General features: G+C 39.0%; 1 protein-coding gene across 3 annotated transcripts; it reads right to left on the reverse strand.

Annotated features, from left to right (window-relative positions):
• Positions 1-284: 284 nt before the first annotated feature.
• Positions 285-16,440, reverse strand: c1ql4b (complement component 1, q subcomponent-like 4b). 3 transcript variants are annotated; one of them, XM_066664744.1, is made up of 5 exons: positions 16,199-16,440; positions 15,522-15,576; positions 15,119-15,427; positions 14,069-15,010; positions 285-2,498 (listed from the first exon to the last, which is right to left on the reverse strand). In XM_066664744.1, the coding sequence occupies exons 4-5, from the start codon at positions 14,606-14,608 to the stop codon at positions 2,319-2,321; spliced, it is 720 nt and encodes a 239-aa protein (XP_066520841.1). In that variant the 5' UTR covers positions 14,609-15,010; positions 15,119-15,427; positions 15,522-15,576; positions 16,199-16,440; the 3' UTR covers positions 285-2,318. The 3 variants fall into 3 exon arrangements, with proteins under 3 accessions (XP_066520841.1, XP_066520842.1, XP_066520843.1); XM_066664746.1 differs by lacking the exon at positions 285-2,498 and adding exons at positions 12,086-12,938; positions 13,460-13,533 and having other exon boundaries at positions 15,119-15,576; XM_066664745.1 differs by having other exon boundaries at positions 14,069-15,576.
• Positions 16,441-23,283: the final 6,843 nt, after the last annotated feature.

Here is a 23,283-nt window from a genome sequence, read left to right on the forward strand (position 1 = left end):
AACATCAAGGACACTTCATTTCTGGTTTTGTATTAAACACAAATCTCTCACATGCTGATTGTGCAGTTCTTCTTCCTTGGAAAAAGAAAATAGAATAAACTGTGCTGTGGCTTATTTACTTTTAATTTCACTCTTATATTATTGCCATATCTAGTCTACGGACCATATTTTTGAAAACAACACAAACAAACAAAACCACGATAATAATCCAGTGATTCATAATAGACATAAACACGTAGTCTTTAAAAATGTTTTATTCCCATATAATCTTTGATATGGCAGAATAAATACTCATATTAAAGTATTTCACACTTCTGGAATACATTGCAAGCCAATGTTACAACAATCAGTCCATTACTAGTTAAATTTTTAAAAGCTCAATCCACACTTTATACTGGTATAGTAATCACATAATGAGGCAACACTAACACATACAGGAGGATTTATATTACAGACTGATTATGGGTACATTCTCTCCCTCTGACACACATCAATTAGTAATGTACAGTTAATACTCTGTATAGTGTGTCTTTGTGATATAATACACCAGAGAACTGCAGTGAATTTATAATCCACAATTCACCACTTATAAATTTTGTTAAATATAATGTACATATTAAGAAGACAGCTGCAATATAGGGTGTATTCATGCTATAAAATACATACAATTATGAGGTTTTCTCTTACAATACAGGATCATCTTACAGTTCAGATATGGGCTAGATAATGCCTAGTAGCAGACAAACAGGACATGTCATTTACAGCATAGGTTAGTCAGAGTTAATCAGTGTCCAAGGAAGTGGAAAACGACTGATTCCAGAAAAGCATACAGGAAACGCTTCCCAGACATTTGGTCAATCATAGGTCCCTTCTTGACTTTGAAATAACGAAGCTGGAATCACACACAGTAAGTCATGCTTAACATTCAATGAATAATGGACGGGCAATTGTTATTTTTTGTTTTTGTATAATGTCGCTGCTGGAACAAAAGCATCTTCATTTTTGTATATTTTTGATGTCATTTCAAAATTCTAGCTGCCGTTTACATTGTGTTCAAATTTCACAATGCACGGAACAACTACACCAACAAACCAACACACACACACACACACAAAACCAAAAAGGGAAAAAAAAGAAAAAGAAAAAAAAAACCCATGGGAAATATAAGATGTTTTTCTAACAGAGAAGATAAATAGGAGTACAGCAGTCACCAAAATTTAATATACACAATCTGACAAGAGGATCAAAGACAAAAGACATCAGAAAAATGCTTGACAGATTTAAAAAAGAAATTCTCCAAATTTCTTCAACCTAGTCTTCACCTGCCATACCTTTAATCTTGATGGGCCACAATTAATATCATCAACAATCTCAAAATGCCTTTTATAATGTAAGAGGTACAATAGAGTACAACACACAAGCTAAAAAAGCTATCATTACCCTACAGTTTGATAATGGAAGTGTGCTTTTTTAATCTTACAATAGATAATATTTATTTTTACCAAATATGCTTATGTTTCTTTAGTGGGATCTTTTCTGACAGGTAACATTACATCGGTGTGCTAATAACATGCTTTTGACATTTGGCAGAGACTCTTCTGCACAGTGACTTAAGACTTGAATCATAATACAGACACGGCCCAAGAACTCTCGGGTAAAAAGCGTTTGCACAGAACATTTCAAATCTAGCAACCTGAGGACAGCAGCGATGATGCAAGCTATGCAAACTGTAAGGCCCCAGGGGACTACCTTTGTATCAAACAGGTAATGCTTTCCTTTTACTTAGACATCAACAGAAAACTCAGTGACTCAAAACATGCTTATAACATAAGCCAGTGAGTACGTGCTGAAGCATAACACTTCTGTTAGACTTGTTAGCACTTGTGTAATTGTCTGTGACAATTGAGTGTACACAACAGAGGCAGCAGATGAAGATAAGTTTGAAAAACACTGAAGTACTCCTTTAAAACTTGACATGCTACAACTTAAGCCTGTTGATCTGTGCACTGCAGAGGTGTGTGTGTTTGAACTGAGAACTGAGGTGGTTTATGTGACTGGAATTAAAGACATTCTGTCAATACTATCACTCTATAACCTCATTAACAATGTGATCAACACAAATGCCTTGAGGGCTGTGTGTGTCTTTTTGGTATATGTGTGTGTGTGTGTGTGGTGTGGATCTGATCATTGTAAACTTCTGGGACTTGGCAACAACTGTAAGGTAAGACTGATAATTATCAGAGCTAATTTACACATGCACACGCTCACATATAACAGTGATGGCATTCAGAAATCATTTTCACTCGCAGTTGCATCTGTTAGTCAGGGTAGATGAGAAATCCACTAAACGTGCTGTATTTGTTGGTGTTTCCTCCGTGTACTTTTCCTCCATCCAGCTGCACGCAAACCTCATCCCCCACATCTAAGTGCAGGATCACGCTGTTAGAGGCGTAGTCATAATTCTGATCCGCATCCTGGGCAATGGCACTTGCTCTTACCTAAAACAAACACATGCCAAAAGTTAAGATTTTAAACGGAGAACACTCTGAGCCTTCTTGGCCTTTAGGAAAGACATCATTTATGAGAATCTTTAAAAGAAAATGCTACATTAAGTATTTTTCCTTTCTCTTTATTCAGTTAACTAATAATAATATAAATGTATATAATCACTTTCAGAACAAAAAACATGCAAATATATGTAATGCCCATTAGCCAGAAGGCAGGCGTCCGTGGGTTTGACTCTCACTGGCACTGAAACCTGAGAGCTGATGTGCTGAGGTGGAGAATAAGAATTTTTCTGTTTGAAATTTGTACTGAAATTTAGGCATTGATTTCTATGTTAATATAACTGGCTTATGTGAATGTACTTACTGTCTAGCTTCCTGCCTCGCACATGTACACACACATGCTCACTATCCCTTTACAACCTCATAACTTTGAATCAGTTCTTGAAACATCGACCCACAACATCCTCTTCATAACTGCCATTCCAGTTTAGCTCCAAAGATGAATAATGCTTGCAGAGGTAATGTTGATAAAACGAGAACACATTTTCCTTCCTCTCTTTTGTTCTGTCTTCCAATTTTCTCTCTCTTTCCTTCTCTGTAATGCCATCTCCTTTTCTTCCTGTCCACTGGGCCCGGCTCAAATAGATGAGATGGGCAATGACCTTAGACCCACAAATCTCATTGGACACTGGACAATTCTCTCTCTCTTTCTCTCTTACACACACATATACACACAAATATAGAGAATGTTTGGCAACTGCTTAACCTGTTGCTAGAGGCAGTGGGGGAGAAATAAAGGTGTGTGTGTGTGTGTGTGTGTGAGAGAGAGAGAGAGAGAGAGAGAGAGATAGAGAGAGAGAGAGAGTGTGTGAGAGAGAAAGAGAGTGTGTGAGAGAGAAAGAGAGAGACACTGAGACAGACAGAGAATCAGACAGAATGTGTGTGTCTACACAAGTCTGAAGCCTAAAGGGATAAGGCTATTGATCCATGTGCTGCATGTAATTTATAGGAAAGCCTTCCTCTAATACTTGATTTGGACACACCAGTTGCATTCTATAACATGCCCCAAGGTCCACCAGCTCACAAATGCCATGAAGTGAATTTAAGATTCTGAACACACACACACAAACACAGTCAGCACTACAAGGCAACGTGCTGGGCCTGCGACTTTATTTGGCTCTGCAAATGTGCAATATACAGTGGCCTAACTTAGTTAATTTTCCTACTTCGCTACATCCCCTATTTCATTTGCCTGCAGCCCACAATTTCTGTTAACTTCATTCAAGGTTTGCATCTTAGAACAAGCCCCATGTAGCTCTTTTATAACCTAAACACCACAGTAAATGATACAATTGAGCTCAGATGAGAAAACATTCCGATGAAAGAGGAAAAAAACACTGCTGCCACAGTACCGCATGCAAATTCACCTTGAGCCCACTCAGTCCACTTCTGGTGTTAGGATATTTCAGAAAAACATTTTCCCCATAAATTGTCTACAAAATTTCTAGTGCAACCTCAAACAACAAACTAATGAACATACACCCAAAACAGTAGTTTCTCAAAGATATTTAAATTGATAGCTTTAGTTTTGAGTTACTGTATTTTTTGCTTATGTAGTCAAGTACAAATATGCAACAGAGGCAGAGTAATAATGCAATTATAAACAGAAAATAAGATATGAGGTGAGGTGAGAAGTGTGGTGGCCAATCAAATTTCAGGGGTGAACATCCACCTTAAATTAGAGGTTAACCTGCAGACCATTAGATGTGTAATACTAAATGCTGCAACAAATATTACAGTGTATGGCTACATTTTAATGAATAGCGAACATAGTAAAAACACGTTGACAAACACGATCATTGTCCACTTTTTTTTTTTACCTGTGTTCAACTGATATAGAGCACACGCTTGTGTGTTTTTTTTTTTTTACTGGAGTATACAGACAACGCACGAGTAAGTACTAAATATCTAATTTTGAGTTTCTCAATGCTATCACTTATGCTCAGTTGTAAATAATAGGAAGAAACCATTTTAATACGATATGGGCTAAAACCTGCAAACTTGTGCGGCAATTCCTCACACATTCCTCTCATTAATTTCCCCTGCCCCCCACCCCCTTCTGATATCGAATGAGATGCAGGTCACGCGCGTGTCTCCCCGCTGCGCGCGCGCTGTCCGCTCTAAATCAGATTGATTAAGGGCGCGCGGTGGCGCCTCCCGTGGGACGGTGAGCGCGCGCCGTGGAGTTGCTGCTAATGGAGCCCGGTGGCCAATAAGAGCAGTGCAGGACAATAAACGGAGAGCAGAGCGGTCAAATAGAGTCGAGGAACTGAGAGAGAGAGAGAGAGAGAGGGAGAGAGAGAGAGAGAGAGTAAGTAAGTAAGTATCTGGGCGTGCAGATGCCCAAACACATTACTCTAGATGGTAATATTTTATCGTTATGTGCATGGTTATTAATAGTACTGTTGCACTGCTTGTTTTATTATGATGGTTTTGCTAATATTTCACGTAAAGCTGTCCTGCAAATTAAGTACAGGAGGTGTGAAATTCAGGTTATAGATGCAGTACATATCCACAGGTTTCCAGACTGCCCTTTTGATTAGCCATCGCTGACACAGCTTATATAATCCATACAAACGCAGTGCAAACAAACTGAGTAGCTCTGCACAGAAGTCTGAGGTCAACATCTCTAATAAAATGTGTCAGAAGGATATAAAGAACCCCGGCACTGGGAGCAGCGGAACCATTTTGTTTAGAGCCATGAAGCTTTATATAATACCTCAGGGGTGACCTGGAGAGGTGTTTGAAATACAGAGCTAATTTTCTGACCTTACTAAAACTTCTGTGGCTGAATGCAATCAAATCTTCATAACAATGATCCAGATCTTCTACAAATATTTGTCAGTGATGCCTTGGTAATTTGTATGGTGATTTAAATGCCCATACCATGAAAAAACATTCTCTTTTTTGTTATTATTATTTATTTATATTATTTTTTACAAATACATATTTAAAATGAATTATATAAATAAAATCAATGTTTCTAAACATTCCATTCACTCCTTGGTCCATACCCTTTTGTAGAAATTGCACCGTATGAATAATACCACATACACCAAAATATTTACCCATTCACCAAGCAGACTCTAGCTGCGTACAGTCACCCATATGTAGGGTGGTATAAATGACCTGAGATACAATTCAATCAAATAATCATATGTCTGTCTCTGTACTTGCACACGATAAACTGAAATTTGTCGTGTACAGAGAATTTACACAAAACAAAATAAAGCAGGAAATAATTCTGCGGTGTAAATAGGTGTAACAGGTGTAAAATGTCTGCATTGTTCTCGGAATAATGACGAGGACAAAAGTCTGTATATGTTCACTACACACTAAAATAGCGAATGAACAAGGTATGAGGCAAACAGCTCAAAAAAGAGGTGCTGAAGGGAGGCTAAGGGGCTGTGTAAAGGCAGGAGGCTATAGCATGATGCGCCTATGAATCACTTCAGCAAGTTTTTCTTTCTCATGTTTTTTTATCTGTTGTTTGATCTTGCTGATGTCTAACCTGCAGATGTGGAGTAGTGTTAAATGTAGTTTTTGAAAAGTCTTTACGTCATTTCATGTTTGTCCAGTACATCATTTTTGTAACAGTTAAAAGTGAATGAGTAAATAAGTGAACCACTCTAAAGACAACTTAAGTGACAACAAAGCCAGTGAATGATTGATCAAATGTAAGTTAGTGATGGTGACTTTGTAAGGTTTGTTTAACTTAGAATAGCGATAGGCATTTACAGTGTGTAACGTGTCTCTATGATTATGTTATTTTATCCTTTGTATGTTTCCTTTTTTCCCCAAAAACATATTTGGAGCCTTCAAAATGTTTCAGTTCAGTTCGTTTTTACTGTGTGGCCCTTTTTAAAACTTCAATAACTGGATTAAACAGAAGTAGGACTGTGCCAAATCGTACCATTCTCAATAAACTTTGCAACAGTAAAAATCCATATTCTGACTTGTTTAAATAATGACATCACACATTTTATAACGCGTGTATATAAATTCTGTGAGTCACTTAGGCACAACAACAGAAAGTGATTCTGTGGTGGAGTTTGTTCCAAAAATATAAGCAACTTCATTAGTGCAGTTTTTTAGTTAGATTTGGTTACAAAATATCAGATGTACAACCAACTACACAAACATGTAAGAAATGCGAGACACCCCTGTAACAACAAAAGGGGCAAGCACAACTAATCTGTTTCATCAGCTCAAGCAGAAGGACCTAGTATTGGGAAAGTCAAAAATGCCACAAGGAGAGCTCTCACCTAAGCAGACAGACTATACTGACTCAGCATAGCATCTATTTTTGATTTGTTTTATTATTTATTGTGAGACTTTAAGAGTATTTTTGCATAATTGTCTGTTTGCGGTTTATATGCATGCACTAAATTTTACTTTACACTATAATTTTGTGGCAGAATGAAACTGAATAAAAGTTGGTTCTTGATATTAATATTTTTCATTGTTTCGTCATATCACCAAGCATAAATACCCTGAGATATATTAATTTAGAGCTATATCACCCCATCCCTAATTCGTAGATTACCTCCTTGGTTCCCAAAGTGTGCATGTGTGTGTGTGTGTGTGTGCGTGTGTTGGGGGGTGGGGTGGGGGGGGTTCTCAAGCTTCCAAACATAATGTGATGATGAGGCATATCTCAAAGCGAACTCATACGTCACTGAAGAGATGTGGGGATTAAATATGTCATTTTTGCACAGCTAATGTGCAGGTTTTAGGCTTATTCTCTCAGGAAGCTGTTTTATAATTTCGTTTTTGTGCAGGGAAGCAATTAGGAGCAAATATGTTTAACAATGACTGTTAAACACAATCACTTAGCCATAACGTACCAAATAATGAAGACATTCCAATGTTTAATGTTCTGAACAATGTATTTTGGAAGATTTTGTATAAATATAAATACGTTATATTGTTGAACAGTTTAAAGCATATGCTATCTCATCTGCAAAAGGGGGGCATGGCAGAAAAAGTTTGGGAACCACTGGATTACCTGATTATTAACATAATTGATTGCAATTGCTCTGCCAGTAAGCCTAACTGCTTAATTTTTTTTAAACACTCCTGGCATTTAAATATGTCGATCAGCTCGTAATATCTGTCAGCAGGAGAGATAATGCCATATGGCCTCTTCAGAGGTATAGAAGCGTAATGGACATTTAACCCCCCATAAGAGGGGTGTGAATCACCATCAGTAAATGTTACTTCAGTGATTTATGAATTCACATGTGATCCATTCATGTGCCATAACTCTGTGCACAGCATATTCTCATGTCCCTGAGTAACATTTAAAAAGCTAAATTGATAAGAGGATCCTCAGCTGGCCCCGACTGTGTGGCTGGAAGCGTTTCTTTATGACAGGATGCTTCACATGTCGTACTGAGTGACTGCCTCATTCAGAAAAGGCCAGGACTTTCTTTTACAAATAGATTTCTAATTTTGTCTTGCCACAGGCCAACAACAAAGATCATTTAGCTATTCTGATTTTGACATTGGCAATGACAAATCGGACTTTTCCCTCTCTTATAAACAGATTATGTTAAACAATTTTTAGCTAAGCCAGCACAAAAAAAAAAAACAAGCTTAAATTAATGCAAAACACAGATGGCAACTAAGGCAGGTATATTATGCATGTGTAGGTTCATGTGATGAAAACAGTCCATTGCAATAAACAACTGCAATATTCAAACAAAATCATAACAGGAGAGAATGATCCTGTAGGAAGCTGCGAAAACAGGGACTGAAAAAAAGGAGGATATTATCCATGAAAGAGTTAATGTGTATCAACAGGGGAGGGTGTCTGTGTCTGTTATAAAATGCTGCAACTTCTGGAACTGTTGCTTCAGAGAATTAAACCGCAGAAAAAAAAGAGAGAGAGATAGAGAGAGAGAGAGAGAGAGAGAGATAGAGAGAGAGAGAGAGAGAGAGAGAGAGAGAGAGAGAGAGAGAGAGAGAGACTTATGATTTAACACTACTCTAAAACAACAACCCAACAGGATTGCAAACTGTAAATATGTTGACTTTAATTCCAAGTGTATTTTATGTTGAGAGATTTTTCTGTATATTTACACTGTACTTTTTTTGGGTCAATGAATGTGTGGGGTTTTACTACATATAATGCTTTATTACGTGCATAAATTCTATTTAATGAGACTGTATTTTGCGACACAGTTACTTGATTCTGTAATCAAAAATAATCCCAATAAAAAGAAAATATTAACTTATTTTGTGGGAGGGATGGGTGGTAAGTGTAAGTCCTCATGAGATTTACAAGAAGAATAAATTGTAGAAAACAATAAAATCCAATTTCTCTGCCGAACTGAATCCTGTCAGTCACGTTATCCCACAGCTAAAGCCAACAAACCTATCTCCCTCTCTCTGTTGTGCTGTAGGTCTAATTGGTGGTTCAAGTGTCTGCTGCTCAATTAGGAGCCCTCTAATTGGCTTTTGACATTAGAGGGAGCCTAATATGATAAAAGAGGTAATACCTAGATGTTTAGTAACTTGGACATGATATAGGTAAAGACCATGTGTGTGTGTGTGTGTGTGTGAGAGAGAGAGAGACAGGGGGTGTCCTTTATTGGGCTTCTTTGCAATCCCACATTGACGTTAATCTCGGCGTTTGTATGAGTTCGACCTTTAGGCTGCTCTATTCAAAGGGCAATGAAAACATAGGAAATGAGAGAGAGCAAGAAATGCGAGGCAGTGTAGAATAACAAGGGAAAAAGGTTGGAGAGAACAAAGATAGGCAGTGCAGATGAAGGCAGAAGAAACTAGAGAGAAAGAGATACTGCAAGTACATTTCATAAGATGCACCATTTCTCCTGTTGTGCTCTGTTACACCAACAGCAACACCAGTGCAATCAAGGTAATGCAGATTTCTATCATCAGCTAAATTAATGAATTAATCTGAGGAAGTAAACTCATTAGCTGCAGTTTAATTGACAGGATGTTAGTGCCAGTGCTAACACCTCCTCTGCATCATGCTGTAATTAGCTGTGTGGTACACCATCAGCTCCACTGACACAGAGAGAGAGAGAGAAAGAGAGAGGGGGGGGGGGTGCAGGGGACAGGGGAGAGAGGGAGATAGAAGACAGGGAAGAGAAAGAGTGAGAGAGAGAGGGGGGGGTGCAGGGGACAGGGGAGAGAGGGAGATAGAAGACAGGGGAGAGAAAGAGTGAGAGAGAGAGAGAGAGAGAGAGAGAGAGGCAAGGGAAGAGAAAAAATGAAGAACACAGACTGGGATTTAATGAGGAAATCCAGAAGAGAAATTAGAGGGAAGTTTCATCATTAAATTAATTAAGAAGAATTTTGTTACATCTGCTCATGGCACCACACTAATTTGCCTACACTGAATAAATTTCATTTTCAGGAACACAACATTAATGTACATCTTGATTTGTCACATCTGAATATTCTGATTTATAAAGGCCAGGGAAAATATCCTTCATCTGCCAACCAAAAATACTGATCATTTTAAAAATAGTGGAGATGTGTTTTAAGCTTTGAATACACAGTAAACAATGTCAGTTCTAAAATATAACTAATGTGGTCAAAAAGAAGATGTGAAATTAAACCAACTATTCGTTTAGCTCAAATAAAACCTTTGAAAGAAAAAATGCAAAATAATTTAGACAATGAATACAAGCAATATTTTACATTAATTCAAACACACTGCCCTATTCCTCTTTGTACATTTTTATCTCAATATGTTGTATTTTCATAAAAAGTAAGTCCATTTTGGTAAACCATTAGAAAACACTAGCTGTCTTTTAAATAGAACAAAATAGCTGCACTAACATAAATTTAGGTAACAATATATATTTTTTTCTCCTACAACATTTTGTTACAAAGATTTGCAGGACTTCACTGTTAACATTACATTTCCTCACACATAATGAAGAGCGTTATAATGGTAATGCTGTTTCTGCTCATAGTATCATTTATGAAATTGTATGACCTGTGATAAGGTCAACAGACATTTACTCTCACTCACCCCCTCCCAACACCATATCTGCTCATCTATCTTACTTACACTGATCTGATGGTGTCTGTGCCTCTGGCCTCGCAACTCTCTCTCGACCTCTCTGTCTGCTCTCCTCTGATTAGCCATCCATCTTTTTCTCCTCTGCTCATCTCTCCATCATCCCACACAAATCTTGTTCCCTCCCACTGTATACCACAAACTGGGATGGCCAGTTCACTATTATTTTTGTGTTTTGGCTTTCTTTCCTTTAAACAGTACATTTTACAGGACTCTGTTTGTGCCCCAGTGCACACACATCTCTCACATGTACTCACAGGCATATATATATATATATATATATATTTGCAAAGTAATGTGTTCACATCACTGGGTTCTAGTATGTGTGTGTGTGTGTGTGTGTGTGTGTGTGTGCGTGTTCTTGTTCCAAATGAAGGTTGCTTGAGAGGACCTTGAGAGGGGTTAAATAATTTATCTAAACAGAAAGATAATTAATGAGGCCACAGATGGACATACAGTGAAGTGTGTGTGTGTGTGTGTGTGCTCGCATGTGCGTTTGTGTGTGTCACAGGTGGAAAAAGCAGGAATCTCATCTTAAAGGCATGAATGATTTAACAGAGGAGGAAAGCACTAGAATGACAATATATCACAGCATGCAATAAGCGAGCTAAACCTGCACTCCTCCCCATTCCATTCCTCTAGCTCACACACTCTCACTGTCCCTTTACTCTTAATAGAGCCAGGGTTAGATCAATGAACAGCCTGGTTGTAGCCTGTAATACATGGATCTGTATGTGTGTGTGTGCTGTATATTATGCTATAAAACAGTTGTGTTGAATGAGTATCACGGGAGCCATTATATTACTCCTCTAGGAAGGAGATTCAAAGAGAAAAATGGCAGATTCTAAAAAGATCTCTAACCAAACAATATATTATTTGCTAATTCCGCACTATAGAGAGCTGCCATTTACAACTGATTGTCTACTAATCAGAAGATAATTAATGAGGGCACAGATGGGCATGCATTGACAGAAATTATAAACAAACAGTGTGTGTGTATGTCTATATACATATATATATGCAAAGAATACTTTATACAATGTATTACAGTGTAATGTTAATACTAATATCAAAAATCATATATTTAATTTCTATACAGTCTATACCTACCTCAAGGTCACTTTACAATCAAATAGTGGCACAGGTGGGAAAAAGGACAGGTAAACATACATCAGGAATGAAAACATCAGATTATTATAAAACAAAAGGAAAATACAAAACTGAAGAAAAGGGAAACAGAAGATATAACCTAAAACTTTGGAAAGCACAGCAATGTGACATAATTTAGTTAACAGCAGCATGAGATGAATAAAGGAGGGGGGAACAGGTGGGTCTATGACTGAATTTGAAAATATTGTTATTTTACTGTATTTTGACTTACAGATAATTGCTCTGTGAAGCCTGATATATTTATATATGATATATTTCATCACTTTCACAGGATTTAGTTCTTGGTGTGTATTCTGTAAAGTAGTATAAACAGTGTCCAGCTGGACACAAACATTTTTTTCTCATGATTATAAGAGTTGATTTTATTGTTACTGGCACTTACAGGAAGCTAAATCAGAAGCGGAAACAGCGGATAAATCATTTGGCTGTGGTGCTATAGAGTAATGATGTAGTGCAAGTGGTGCAGTGCCCAGGTTCAAATGGCAATACTTTATATCAAAGAAATAAGATATAAATGCAAAACAATCCACCCACCATACAGAATACACCAGCACATATTGGTGTAAAACAAACTCAATAATCTAAAATCTTATTTTCAGCCTCAAAACAAGAGGTTAGGGCTCCTATGTGGTCTCTCTTGTGAAAGTCTTAAACATTCTGTGTGAAAGTGTTACATTCTATTCTTGATGTGCCTCTCTTTCTGCTCCCTCCACCTTTGAGCACTAATAACTAATGTTATGTTCAGTTAATTACACTGCCATAAAAGCTTATTGACATTGTATTGTGCGAGTTCCCATGGGTATTCAGGCTATCATCTCATATGGGTCTGAATCTGGCACCAGAACTGACATCAGGACATCTGTGTGTGTGTGTGTCTGTGTGTGTGTGTGTATGTGACAGAGGCTGTGTGTAAACACACATTAACAAGGGAATTTTTTCTTCTCTCTTTGGATAATCCCTGCTTTTCCTTCCTCTGTTCTGTGACTCAAATCAAAACTGAACGGTTGAGTTGAGAGCAACTGAGTCCCCGATCCGTGTCATGTTTCACCAGATGGAGACTTGTATTTTCTTCTGCTAGTTCTTTCACTCTTTACTTATTCGTTTATTCTAAAATCCTGGGGTCCTATGAGGACTGCCTCCAGCTGTTGCATTTTGTTCCATTCCAGAGAGAGAGCGAGAGAGTGAGAGAGAAAGAGAGAGAAAGAGCATGCAAAATATATTATAATGTTATTGTTGCCTCTTAAACTCTAAAGACCATATTTGAATATTTAGATAACACTAGAGCTTACTTACTAATTACTAATACCCTCTTAGCAAATCCATCAACCACTTAAGTATATTACCACTGTCCAAAGAAAAAAAACATGTATCTCCAAAATAGTAACTTTATAGATGGAAAAAACCATTCTTAACTTTCCATGGAAGTAAATATAAAAAGATTTTATTAAAATCAATTGTGAAGCATTTCTATTGGTCCATTCATAATGACATTTTCACACAATATAAATGACAGCTGTTGTGTTCAAATGATGTAGTAAACTAAAAAACAACAAAAACTGAGATACATATTTGTCTTTGGGCAGCAACAATTTTAACGTTAATAGCTAAATCTTAGTTCAGGACTTAGACACAAGAGACACGTGTATTATCTCAATACACTAACCTTTAAAGCATTTAAATATGCCCCAAAATAAGCCCTCAGTCTCGCTCTCTCTCTCTCTGTAACTTCAGCAAAGCCTGAAACAACACGTCGAGAAAATGGCTGTTGAATTATTGAAAGGTTGCTTTACCAGATCTTATTTGAATGTTAAATCCATTCCTTAATCTCATCTCAGTGAACAACAATTCAAATTCTTCCATATGCCAGTCAAATCAAACTTCAGTTAAAGCTAGCACTCTTCTTTCTGTCCATTCTTCTTTTTATATTAATTTGTTTAAGTACTGGTGTGAACACAGATAAATAACGGGCTGCCACTCAAACAACTATTAACCTTCATGTTTCTCAGGAGTTCCATGTTGACTCCTATATATCTTTTGATTTACACATTTGTGGAGTCTTTCTTTTTCAGTTGTTATAGCTACAGATAAGATTTTTGTACCCTAAGCCTGGATTACTTCAGGTAAATATTGGGGATTTGAATGTATGCAGGAGTAGTTTAAATAAATATCTCACATATACATTATTACTTGACACATTATACTTTATACCTTTTTCATGATATGAAGAGCTTTGAAGTCATACAGACCAGACACACATGTCGTCATCTCCTACCTGTCCATTCTTCTTGAGGTCTGCCCACATGCTGGTTCCATCCCCTCCCCTCATGAGTACGTGGTAGGTGAAGTAATAGATTCCAGGCAGAGGACATGTGAACTTGCCTGTGGTGGGCTCATAATAATTTCCCACATTGGTCACCACATCATCAAATTTGAGGATTTCACTGCCCTCATGCTGCTTACGCAGGCCAGCGTAGAAGGCTATTTTGGGGCTGTAGAATGAAGGGACATATCCTCCTGGGCCTGGGCCTGGTGGACCAGGAGGGCCTGGTTTGCCTGGCTCTCCTGGGGGCCCTCGTGGGCCTGGGGGCCCCGGGAGTCCTGGGTTACCACGAAAACCAGACCTCCCTCCCCCTCTACGTCCTGGGACATCTTGTGGAGGTGGGGAAACGGGTGTGAGTTCGTTAGTGGGCGTGAGAGAGTCACACACCATCTTACAACTGCCCAGCATTTCATAATGTGTCCCTCCACCGGCTCCACCCAACTTGGTGCTGTGGACCAACAGGGGAATAGCAACCAGCAGTATCAGCACCATGGCCACGCCCACTGCAGCACCAATGACACGTTTCCTGCGGCTGAGGCGAGAGGCCGCCAGAGAGAGGAAGTCCTCCTCTCCTTTAGAGGTCACGGGGCCGGCCAGAATGAACTCTGGGAAAAAGACAGGACTAGGGTGAGAGAGGGTGGGAGAACTGGGTGGAGAAAAGTGGGAGGACGCTTCCAGAGGTACTCAGAACAAGCCAAAATTCTTCATGTATGTAAACGATAAAAATATCCTCAGTGCAACAATGATGCTGTCCCGTCCGAACTTCACAGATATGTTGATCTTCAGATGTCAAATTTGCTCTATAGAGACCCCCTCCTTTTGCCAATATATAGTTTAAACCCCAAGTACATCACCTAAAACTCTCTGCGGCAGCATGTGGTCCGATGAATTTGACTGAAATGATAAACATGAGGGGTTATGAATCTCAAAATACTAGTCCTTTAGAGGCAATCCTATCAAAATGTGGTTTGAACATGTATTTCTGTGTTGAGAAGGTTTTACCTGCTAGTAATATATTTCTATAGATGTGGAGAGTTGATAAAGGTGTACATTTCCATTATTTTTGCATTAAATTCCTCTAGTTCATCAAAATGCTTTGTGTCCAGAAAATCCATTGCAGAGTCCATGCACAATGCAGCTCTGAAACAACCTTTCATTCTCTTCCTCCCTTGGCAAAAACACAATATTTTCTGTTTTTCCGTTTTGGATTTTGCCAACAAGTCTGTCTCTTGTGTACGTTCAGTAAATTCTGTTACATTCCCATGCCAATCTTATATCCAGGATACATGTCCATTCGCTCTGCTGCGTTATCTGGAGTCAAGGAAGGCAAGATGCAGGAATGTGAATGTAAAATCAGGATTACAGGTTTTCAGTCCCTGCGGGTCTTCATTTTCAGTTCACTAACCTTCTGAATCCTTTAGGCTCCAATAGGAACTGCCTTATACATCACTATCCTCCTCCTAAATTCAATACAATAAATGAAAATTATTTCAATGAAAATTGTTTGTGTTAATAGCACAGTATTGTCTACGGTTTGCTGCTATAATTACGAGGCCTAAATATGAATCAATATGTAGAATTAATGTAGAAGCAATATAAATGACTCACTTGATAACTAATGATTTCTAACTGAAATTGAGATTTTCTTATTCTATAGGACTTTTACAGTAATGTAAAATACATGTTTAACGCCAGGTAGTAAACTAATTGTCCAGATATACTGCAGGATTCTTGAAGAAATCAGGTACACACTCCTGTAGAATTACTATACAGTTTTCCATAAAGGATTAAACTTCCTTAAAAGCAACTAGTGGTAAGTAGAAAGCTTCTGCGGCATTAACTTTTCCCCCACAACCAAGAGCAGCCTGCTCTTGTGAGTTTTGCACTGTAATGAGAGTACTGCTTTCGTTGCTATTTTCTTGCCGTTGCTCATCCTCGGCGTTTTACCAGGAGCTGAGTTAGGTTCGAAAAAATGAGCAGTGTTTAAATCGTTTACAAATACTGTAAAACTGCCTGTGGCTATTCGGCGACTCTTACAAACTCTCTGTCGTGGCGTGTTCTCTAAATCCGCGCTGTACTCACCGTTTGGACTCGGTAAGTCTGTGAGAACCGTGTCCTTCTCCTGCGGTCCTTCTCCTCGCGGGTTCCCTCAGGCTCGACTGGAACACCTCTCCATCTCTTTCAGCGCTTCAGCTGAACTCCTCCAAAAGTAAGTCCGCCTTTTTCGCGTTTTCTTCAAACTTTTAATCTTCCGTTTAATTGTTCCTTTTTTTCGTTACTAATTATTCCTCCTCGTGAAGCCAGCTGTAAACAAAATAAACAAACGTCGCCTCGACTTTAAATGTAAACAGGTTTGTTTACATTAGCGCTGTGCTAATGTTGCAGTGCTTTATTTTAAAGAAATGTCCGTTAAGTTTTTGTATCGTAGCGGAGAAGCAACAGTTTTCTCACGTGTGTGTGTGTGTGTGTGTGTGTGTGTGGAGCTGGTTGGGTCTCGCGCGCCCCCCTCCCCCCACTCACCTGCTCACGCTTAAACTCCACCAGCTCCATTCAGAGAGTACCCGCAGCAGACAGGGCTACAGGCGAGTTACAAAACCGCCTCGTATTCCTGTAGTGTCTTTTTAAACGGCTGTAAAAGTGGACTCAACACGTGTCAGTAAGGTCAGTTCAAATTTACCTGAAGAGCAGTCTGAAGGGAGAATATAGCCTCTGGTGTTGCTAATCTTGGCTCAGCACTGCAGAAATTGCACTATGTAACATTTGGAGGAGGGTAGGAGACCACCACTCGTCCCTACCCCTGATTTCCAGGGAGTTCTGTAAAACTGAATTTCACTCTGCAACTGTAGGGGAGCCCATGAGCAAAAATACCTAATCTAATAAAGTTTTGCTTTAACTTCAAATTTAAGCCTGTCCATTGTGAATATAAGTGAGGGACTTTGTGATTGCATAATCCTTAACATTGGACTTAAGTTATTTTTGTTGTTGTTGTTGTTGTTGTTAATTGAATATAACCCATATAATAATATAATTTAATGTCATGTAATGTACAATTATTTGTCATTGTACAATGTACAACAATATGTGTCTTCTGCATTTAACCCATCAGCGTCATTGGACACACACATTCACTAGTGCACTAGGGGCTGTGAACAAAAACCCAGGGCAGTGGGCAGCCATACCCGACGCCCAGGGTAGCTGTTAGGGTGTAAGGTAACACCTTAAAACTAAGCTTATTTTTAGCTCTCCTTTTGAGTGTTGTATGAGATTTCACCCTTAAAATATGTTTAGGTCTAAGATATTGCAATTAAAATTTATGAAGTAGAACCATACTAATATTTTTTCTGGAAATATTAAGCTATACCAACTTTACTCAAGAATGAATTCTCACTGCTGGATATTGCAGGCCACCTTGTTTGTCCACCACACAGGATCTCCTCTCCAACAAAAATCCAGCAGGATTTTCTTTCTGTTTCCTTCTCTTCTACTTAACCCTCCTCTCGCTTCACTGCCATTCCCCCAGGAGCCCACCAGCTCCAGAATGCAGTCCAGCAGCTACAATGAAGCGAGGCTCATCTCGCCAGGTTAATGCATGTCTTCTTACCAACACACTGTTTCCATTCAGGTGACTGCAGAATTATCAATTAACTTCACAAACACACACACACACACACACACACACACACACACATGCATTGAATAGTTCCCAACCACATCGTTTTTTATTCTTCTAAACTCCAGTTATGGAGGGGCATGAGGATACACAAAGGAAGAGTGTCAGAAAGGTGGAAAAGGAGTGAAAGCGTGAGTACGAGGATGACAACGTATGGACTAGGATTGATAAGAAAGACCGGGAACAAGAGACAGAGAGAAAGAATGACAGAGAGGTATGCAGGGTTAGAGCAAGATAGAACGACAAAGAGACAGTTTAGTGATGTTTTCAAGTCTGTTGTCTGTGTGTGTGTGTGTTTCTCTTGCCTTCAGTGCTCATTAGCAGTGAAAGACACATTGGTCCTGACAGCCTCTCCCCCTCCTCCTCTCTCTTTACATTTCACCTCTCTTTCTCTACCACTCAGTCTTTCATCATTGTTTATGACTCTATCACCCTCTCTGTGAGTCTACTGCTATTAGACTCAATTTTAACAAAGTGGCCCACCCTGCAGTGTCTCCATGAACATGCACAAACGTACTCTTTTCTCTTACATTGTCTTCTCTGATTCTGTGGACACTCTATAATAGGCTGGAAAAGCTCAGCATTAACCTTAAGTTGCATGTGTCTGAAAATGCTGAAAGGTGTAAGTATACTATATGCTTTTAGTAAAAATTCATAAAGACCTAAATATTAAATTATGTAATATCATATGAAAGGTTTTTAAACTTTTCCACAAGTTAACACATCTTTCGGGGGTCTTAATGAAATGTTTGTGAAATGCTTTGGTCAACATACCACAAAGATCAAGCAACACAGCACTGTTTGCAGCCTGTCTAGACAAGCCTCTTTAGAATGACTTGTCCTTTAAATCTGAATGTGCCACTGTTTACCCCAGTGCGAGTGCACTGCAATGAGAAGCAAGCAAACAGAAGCTCTTGTTTACCCATTTAAGCTTAGATATCTTTTATCTCCATTCTTTTATTTATTTCATTATCAATTTAATTTTGACATTTTTGTCCAGTTTTCTTATTACTTTTTTATAACTTATTCTTATGAATGCTCTAGCTGACAGAAGAACATTGGATTAGAAGGTGTCTAAAAATCTCTGCACATGGAAGCTTGAGGATTTACCTGAAAGGCAATTCACCATTTTAAAGGGGCCTCCTTTCACCACTTAACATGGCCAGGAACTGCCTATCACAGAAGAAAAAGGAATTTGACATGCAAAAGGACCAATCACAACTCTGCTATTTTGGCATGACGCGTAGAAGGAGGTAGTCTATATGATACAAGTCGGACCAGTAGCAGAGTATATACAAAGCAATACACAGAATAAAACTCACAGTGAGGCCTGCTTAACACACAGAAGGTATCAGACAACCGTCTACTTTTCATGATACATGCACACACTGTGTGTCCAACTCTGCCACTCATCATAGTATTCACATAGCCATTAGCCTATTGCAGCACTTTGTGCCAGAGGAAACAAGGACACCTCCATCTTGTCCTCTGATGAGAGTTGCTATCAGTTATGTTCTCAGGGACCCCAGGCCTTGGACAGTGAATGGCACAACTGGGATTTGAACATGTCTTACAAAACAGCTTTCCTTTGTACGGTAAATCAGGCTTTTACAGACTGCATCACTTGGGGAAATTCCAAAAAATATTACAGTAATAATACTTTTAGCAAGGCATCTCACTCCCATCTCCAGCCACACAAATGCATTAGCTGACTAAATTCACGGGATAGCATTGAACATTGTATTCACTCAGGGAAGATCACTGTCATAATTGTAAAAGTGACAGACATTACACAAATATACTGGATCAAAGCTGCATTTATGACAAATGGGAAATCAAATTTTACCAACTTGGAAACTTCTGATTCTCATATTAAAACGTTCATGTAAATATGAAGGCTGTCTGTAAATTGGCACTTGCTGTGTTGCGAAGTTGCTCCAGATGAGAGAGAGCAGTGAGCTGCAGGAGGTCAGTGTTCACTTTGTATTATTATGTCCTACAAATCACTGTTACAGTGTATGTAACTGTATCTCAAAGAGCATCAGAGACTCAGAGAACTAGAAACTCTCTGATTCTATAAGTTTCTCCAAGAACAGAATGTTACAGGATTTAGATTAGCATATTTCACTATAAAAAATATAAATCCTGTGTCAAACAATAAAGAGTCTCTTAAAAAACTGTATGGTAACCAATGTTAAAAACTTTTTTTGTTCGGTGCTATGACAGAGCACAACGTTTACTGTTGAACATCTGAAAATTGTCAATATTTTTTTTAATATGTTATTGCTGTCATGGTGATCTGGTCTGGCAGACGCTATGGGGAGATGCTGTCACTGTTCTCATTTAAAAATGTGTGTGTATGTGTGTGTGTGTGTGCGTGTGTGTTGTGTGACTGAAGGAAGACTCGGGGGATGGAGACAGAGCAGAGAGACAGTGGTGTGTGAGGCGCTGTCACTGCTCCTCCCTGTTTAAAGCTGATCAGGACGAGTCCACAGAGAACTCACTGCCATTTTGGCTCTTGATCAATAGAGCAGCTCCCAGGATGTAGCCTGTCTACTCTCTTTACCCCAAACTACACAGTGTGTCTGAGCTCCCATTAACAGAATGAATAAACACACACACACACACACACACAGAGATTGAAGTAAGATTTTCAATGCTCATAAAACCAAGGATGAAAAATAAAACATAAGAAAATAAAACGCAAACAATGAAATAAGCAACAGCAAAGACATATTTTTAACAATAATTGTTATATTTTTTTTGGGGGGGGGCTATAACTCTAGATTATATTGTTTTATTATTACTATTATATATTACAATAACTACAGGGGGGGCCATTATATGGATACACCTTAATAACATGGGAATGGTTGGTGATATTAAATTCCTGTTTGTGGCACAATAGTATATGGGAGGGGAAAAACTTTTCAAGATGGGTGGTGACCTTGGTGGCCATTTTGAAGTCGGACATTTTGGATCCAACTTTTTTTTCTTCAATGGGAAGAGGGTCATGTGACATCAAACTTATTGGGATTTTCACAAGAAAAACAATGGTGTGTTTGATTTTAATACAAATTTAATGTAACTTTATTTACAAGTTTCTCTTTGTTTACAGCCATTGACATGTCGCAGAGGTTAACACATGAAGAGCAGATAGAATTTTTCTTGATGTCTGGTAAACACAGTAACCGGGTCATTGCAGCAGATTTCAATGCAAAACACCCTACGAGACCACCCATCCCCCATACTACAGTTAGCTTTTGTGAAACTGGTTCAGTGTTGGGTTTGCCAAAATGTGGATGCATGAAAACAGTCACTAATAAAGAAACATCACTGGCTATCCTAGCTTCATTCAGCAAGAGCCCACATGCCGCATGTCACTGGAGAGTGCAATCACAAATGGCACCCTTACAAGCTCCAGCTGCTGCAGCATCTCAACGAGGATGACCCAGATTGGTGCACTAAATTTGCAGAATGGGCAAAATAAAATTGGAACAGGACCCTGAGTTTACACAGACGATTTTGTTCAGTGATGAGGCAAACTTTTATGTGAATGGTGAAAGTTAACAAACAAAACCACGCTATTGGTCTGACACTAACCCATATTGGATAGATCCCTCCAAGACTGTTGGAACAAAAAAAATTAATGGTATGGTGTGGTATATGGGGTATTCTTCATTAATGGAAACCTCAAGGCCACTGGATGTGTGAAATTGCTACATGATGATGTGTTTCCCTTTTTATGCACTGAAGCTGGTACGTTCCCTGAGTTTTTCCAGCAAGATGTTGCACCACCACATTATGGGTGTCATGTCCGAGAATTCCTAGATGAACTGGAAAGTGGATTGGTTGTCGTTGGGCCAGTTGAATGGCCCCCAAGGTCTCCCGATCTGACCCCCTTAGACTTTTATCTGGAAATCCTGGAAAGTGGATTGGTTGTCGTTGGGCCAGTTGAATGGCCCCCAAGGTCTCCCGATCTGACCCCCTTAGACTTTTATCTTTGGGGTCATCTGAAGGCAATTGTCTATGCTGTGAAGATTGAGATGTACAGCACCTGAAACTACGGATACTGGAAGCCTGTGCTAGCATTTCTCCTGCGGTGTTGCTATCAGTGTGTGAAGAGTGGGAGAAGAGGGTTACATTGACAATCCAACACAATGGGCAGCACTTTGAACACATTTTATAAGTGGTCAGGAACTTGTAAATAACTCATGAAAGAAGAAAGTTACATCAAAACCATTGTTTTTCTTGTGAAATTCCTAATAAGTTTGATGTGTCACATGACCCTCTTCCCATTGAAAAAACAAAAGTTGGATCCAAAATGGCCAACTTCAAAATGGCTGCCATGGCCACCACCCTTCTTGAAAAGTTTCCCCCCTCCCATATACTAATGTGCCACAAACAGGAAGTTAATATCACCAACCATTCCCATTTTATTAAGGTGTATCCATATAAAGGGCGGCACGGTGGCACAGCAGGTAGTGAAGCAGTCACACAGCTCCAGGGGCCTGGAAGTTGTGGGTTCGATTCCCGCTCCGGGTGACTGTCTGTGAGGAGTTGGTGTGTTCTCCCCGTGTCCGTGTGGGTTTCCTCCAGGTGCTCTGGTTTCCTCCCACAGTACAAAAACACATGTTGGTAGGTGGATTAGTGACTGAAAAGTGTGTGTGTGTTGCCCTGTGAAGGACTGGCGCCCCCTCCAGGGTGTATTCCTGCCTTGCGCCCAATGATTCCAGATAGGCTCTGGACCCACCGCGACCCTGAACTGGATTAGTGGTTACAGATAATGAATGAATGAATGTATCCATATAAATGGCCCACCCTGTACTATAAATCCCATTTCCAGAACAGTTGGGACATTTTGTAAAATGCAACAACAACAATCTGATCTGTTAATGCTACTGAAATTGCATTTAACTGACAAAAGCACAAACTAGATAACCCATAGTTTTCACTAAACATCATGGCTCTATTTTGTAAATATATACACATTTAGAAACTGCCACTGTACCACTGTGTTACATCATAATTCTTTTTAATTACACTATTTAATTATTTGGGAACTGAGGATGCTAATTATTAAAGTTTTCCAAGTGTAATTTTTGCCATTCGGATTTGATTTTAGAATGCAGCTGCTTAACAGTTTGTGGTCACCATTGCACGATTCTCCTCTTCATGATGTGTTGCAGGAAATATATCTGGACTGAAGATAGGTCAGTCCAGCACAAGCAGTCTGTGTTTACAAAGACACAGAATGAGGCCAGGCATTGTCTTGCTGAAATAATCATTGACTTCCCAGGATAAATTGTTATTGTCAGGATAAGTTGATGGTTGCCCACCTCAACAACAATGGAAACTACTCACATATCATCGCTGTCCAATCAAAAAACAGTATCTCCATTTTTGTCAATTTTTAGTTTGCTACATCATATGAACCCAGTCTGTCATGAAGATTTAACCTCTACAAATGCTCCAAAATATGCAAGTCACCAATGAT

Source organism: Hoplias malabaricus, chromosome 3, assembly GCF_029633855.1.
Source record: "Hoplias malabaricus isolate fHopMal1 chromosome 3, fHopMal1.hap1, whole genome shotgun sequence".
NCBI classification, from domain to species: domain Eukaryota; kingdom Metazoa; phylum Chordata; class Actinopteri; order Characiformes; family Erythrinidae; genus Hoplias; species Hoplias malabaricus.

What these genes read in the sequence shown, in the direction of transcription:
- c1ql4b (XM_066664744.1), bottom strand. Translation starts at nt 14,608, where the DNA reads ATGGTGCTGATACTGCTGGTTGCTATTCCCCTGTTGGTCCACAGCACC. An exon ending in ACCTCAAGAAGAATGGACAG is followed by an intron (nt 2,499 to 14,068) that starts GTAGGAGATGAC and finishes TGTTTGTTTTAG; the next exon opens with GTAAGAGCAAGTGCCATTGC.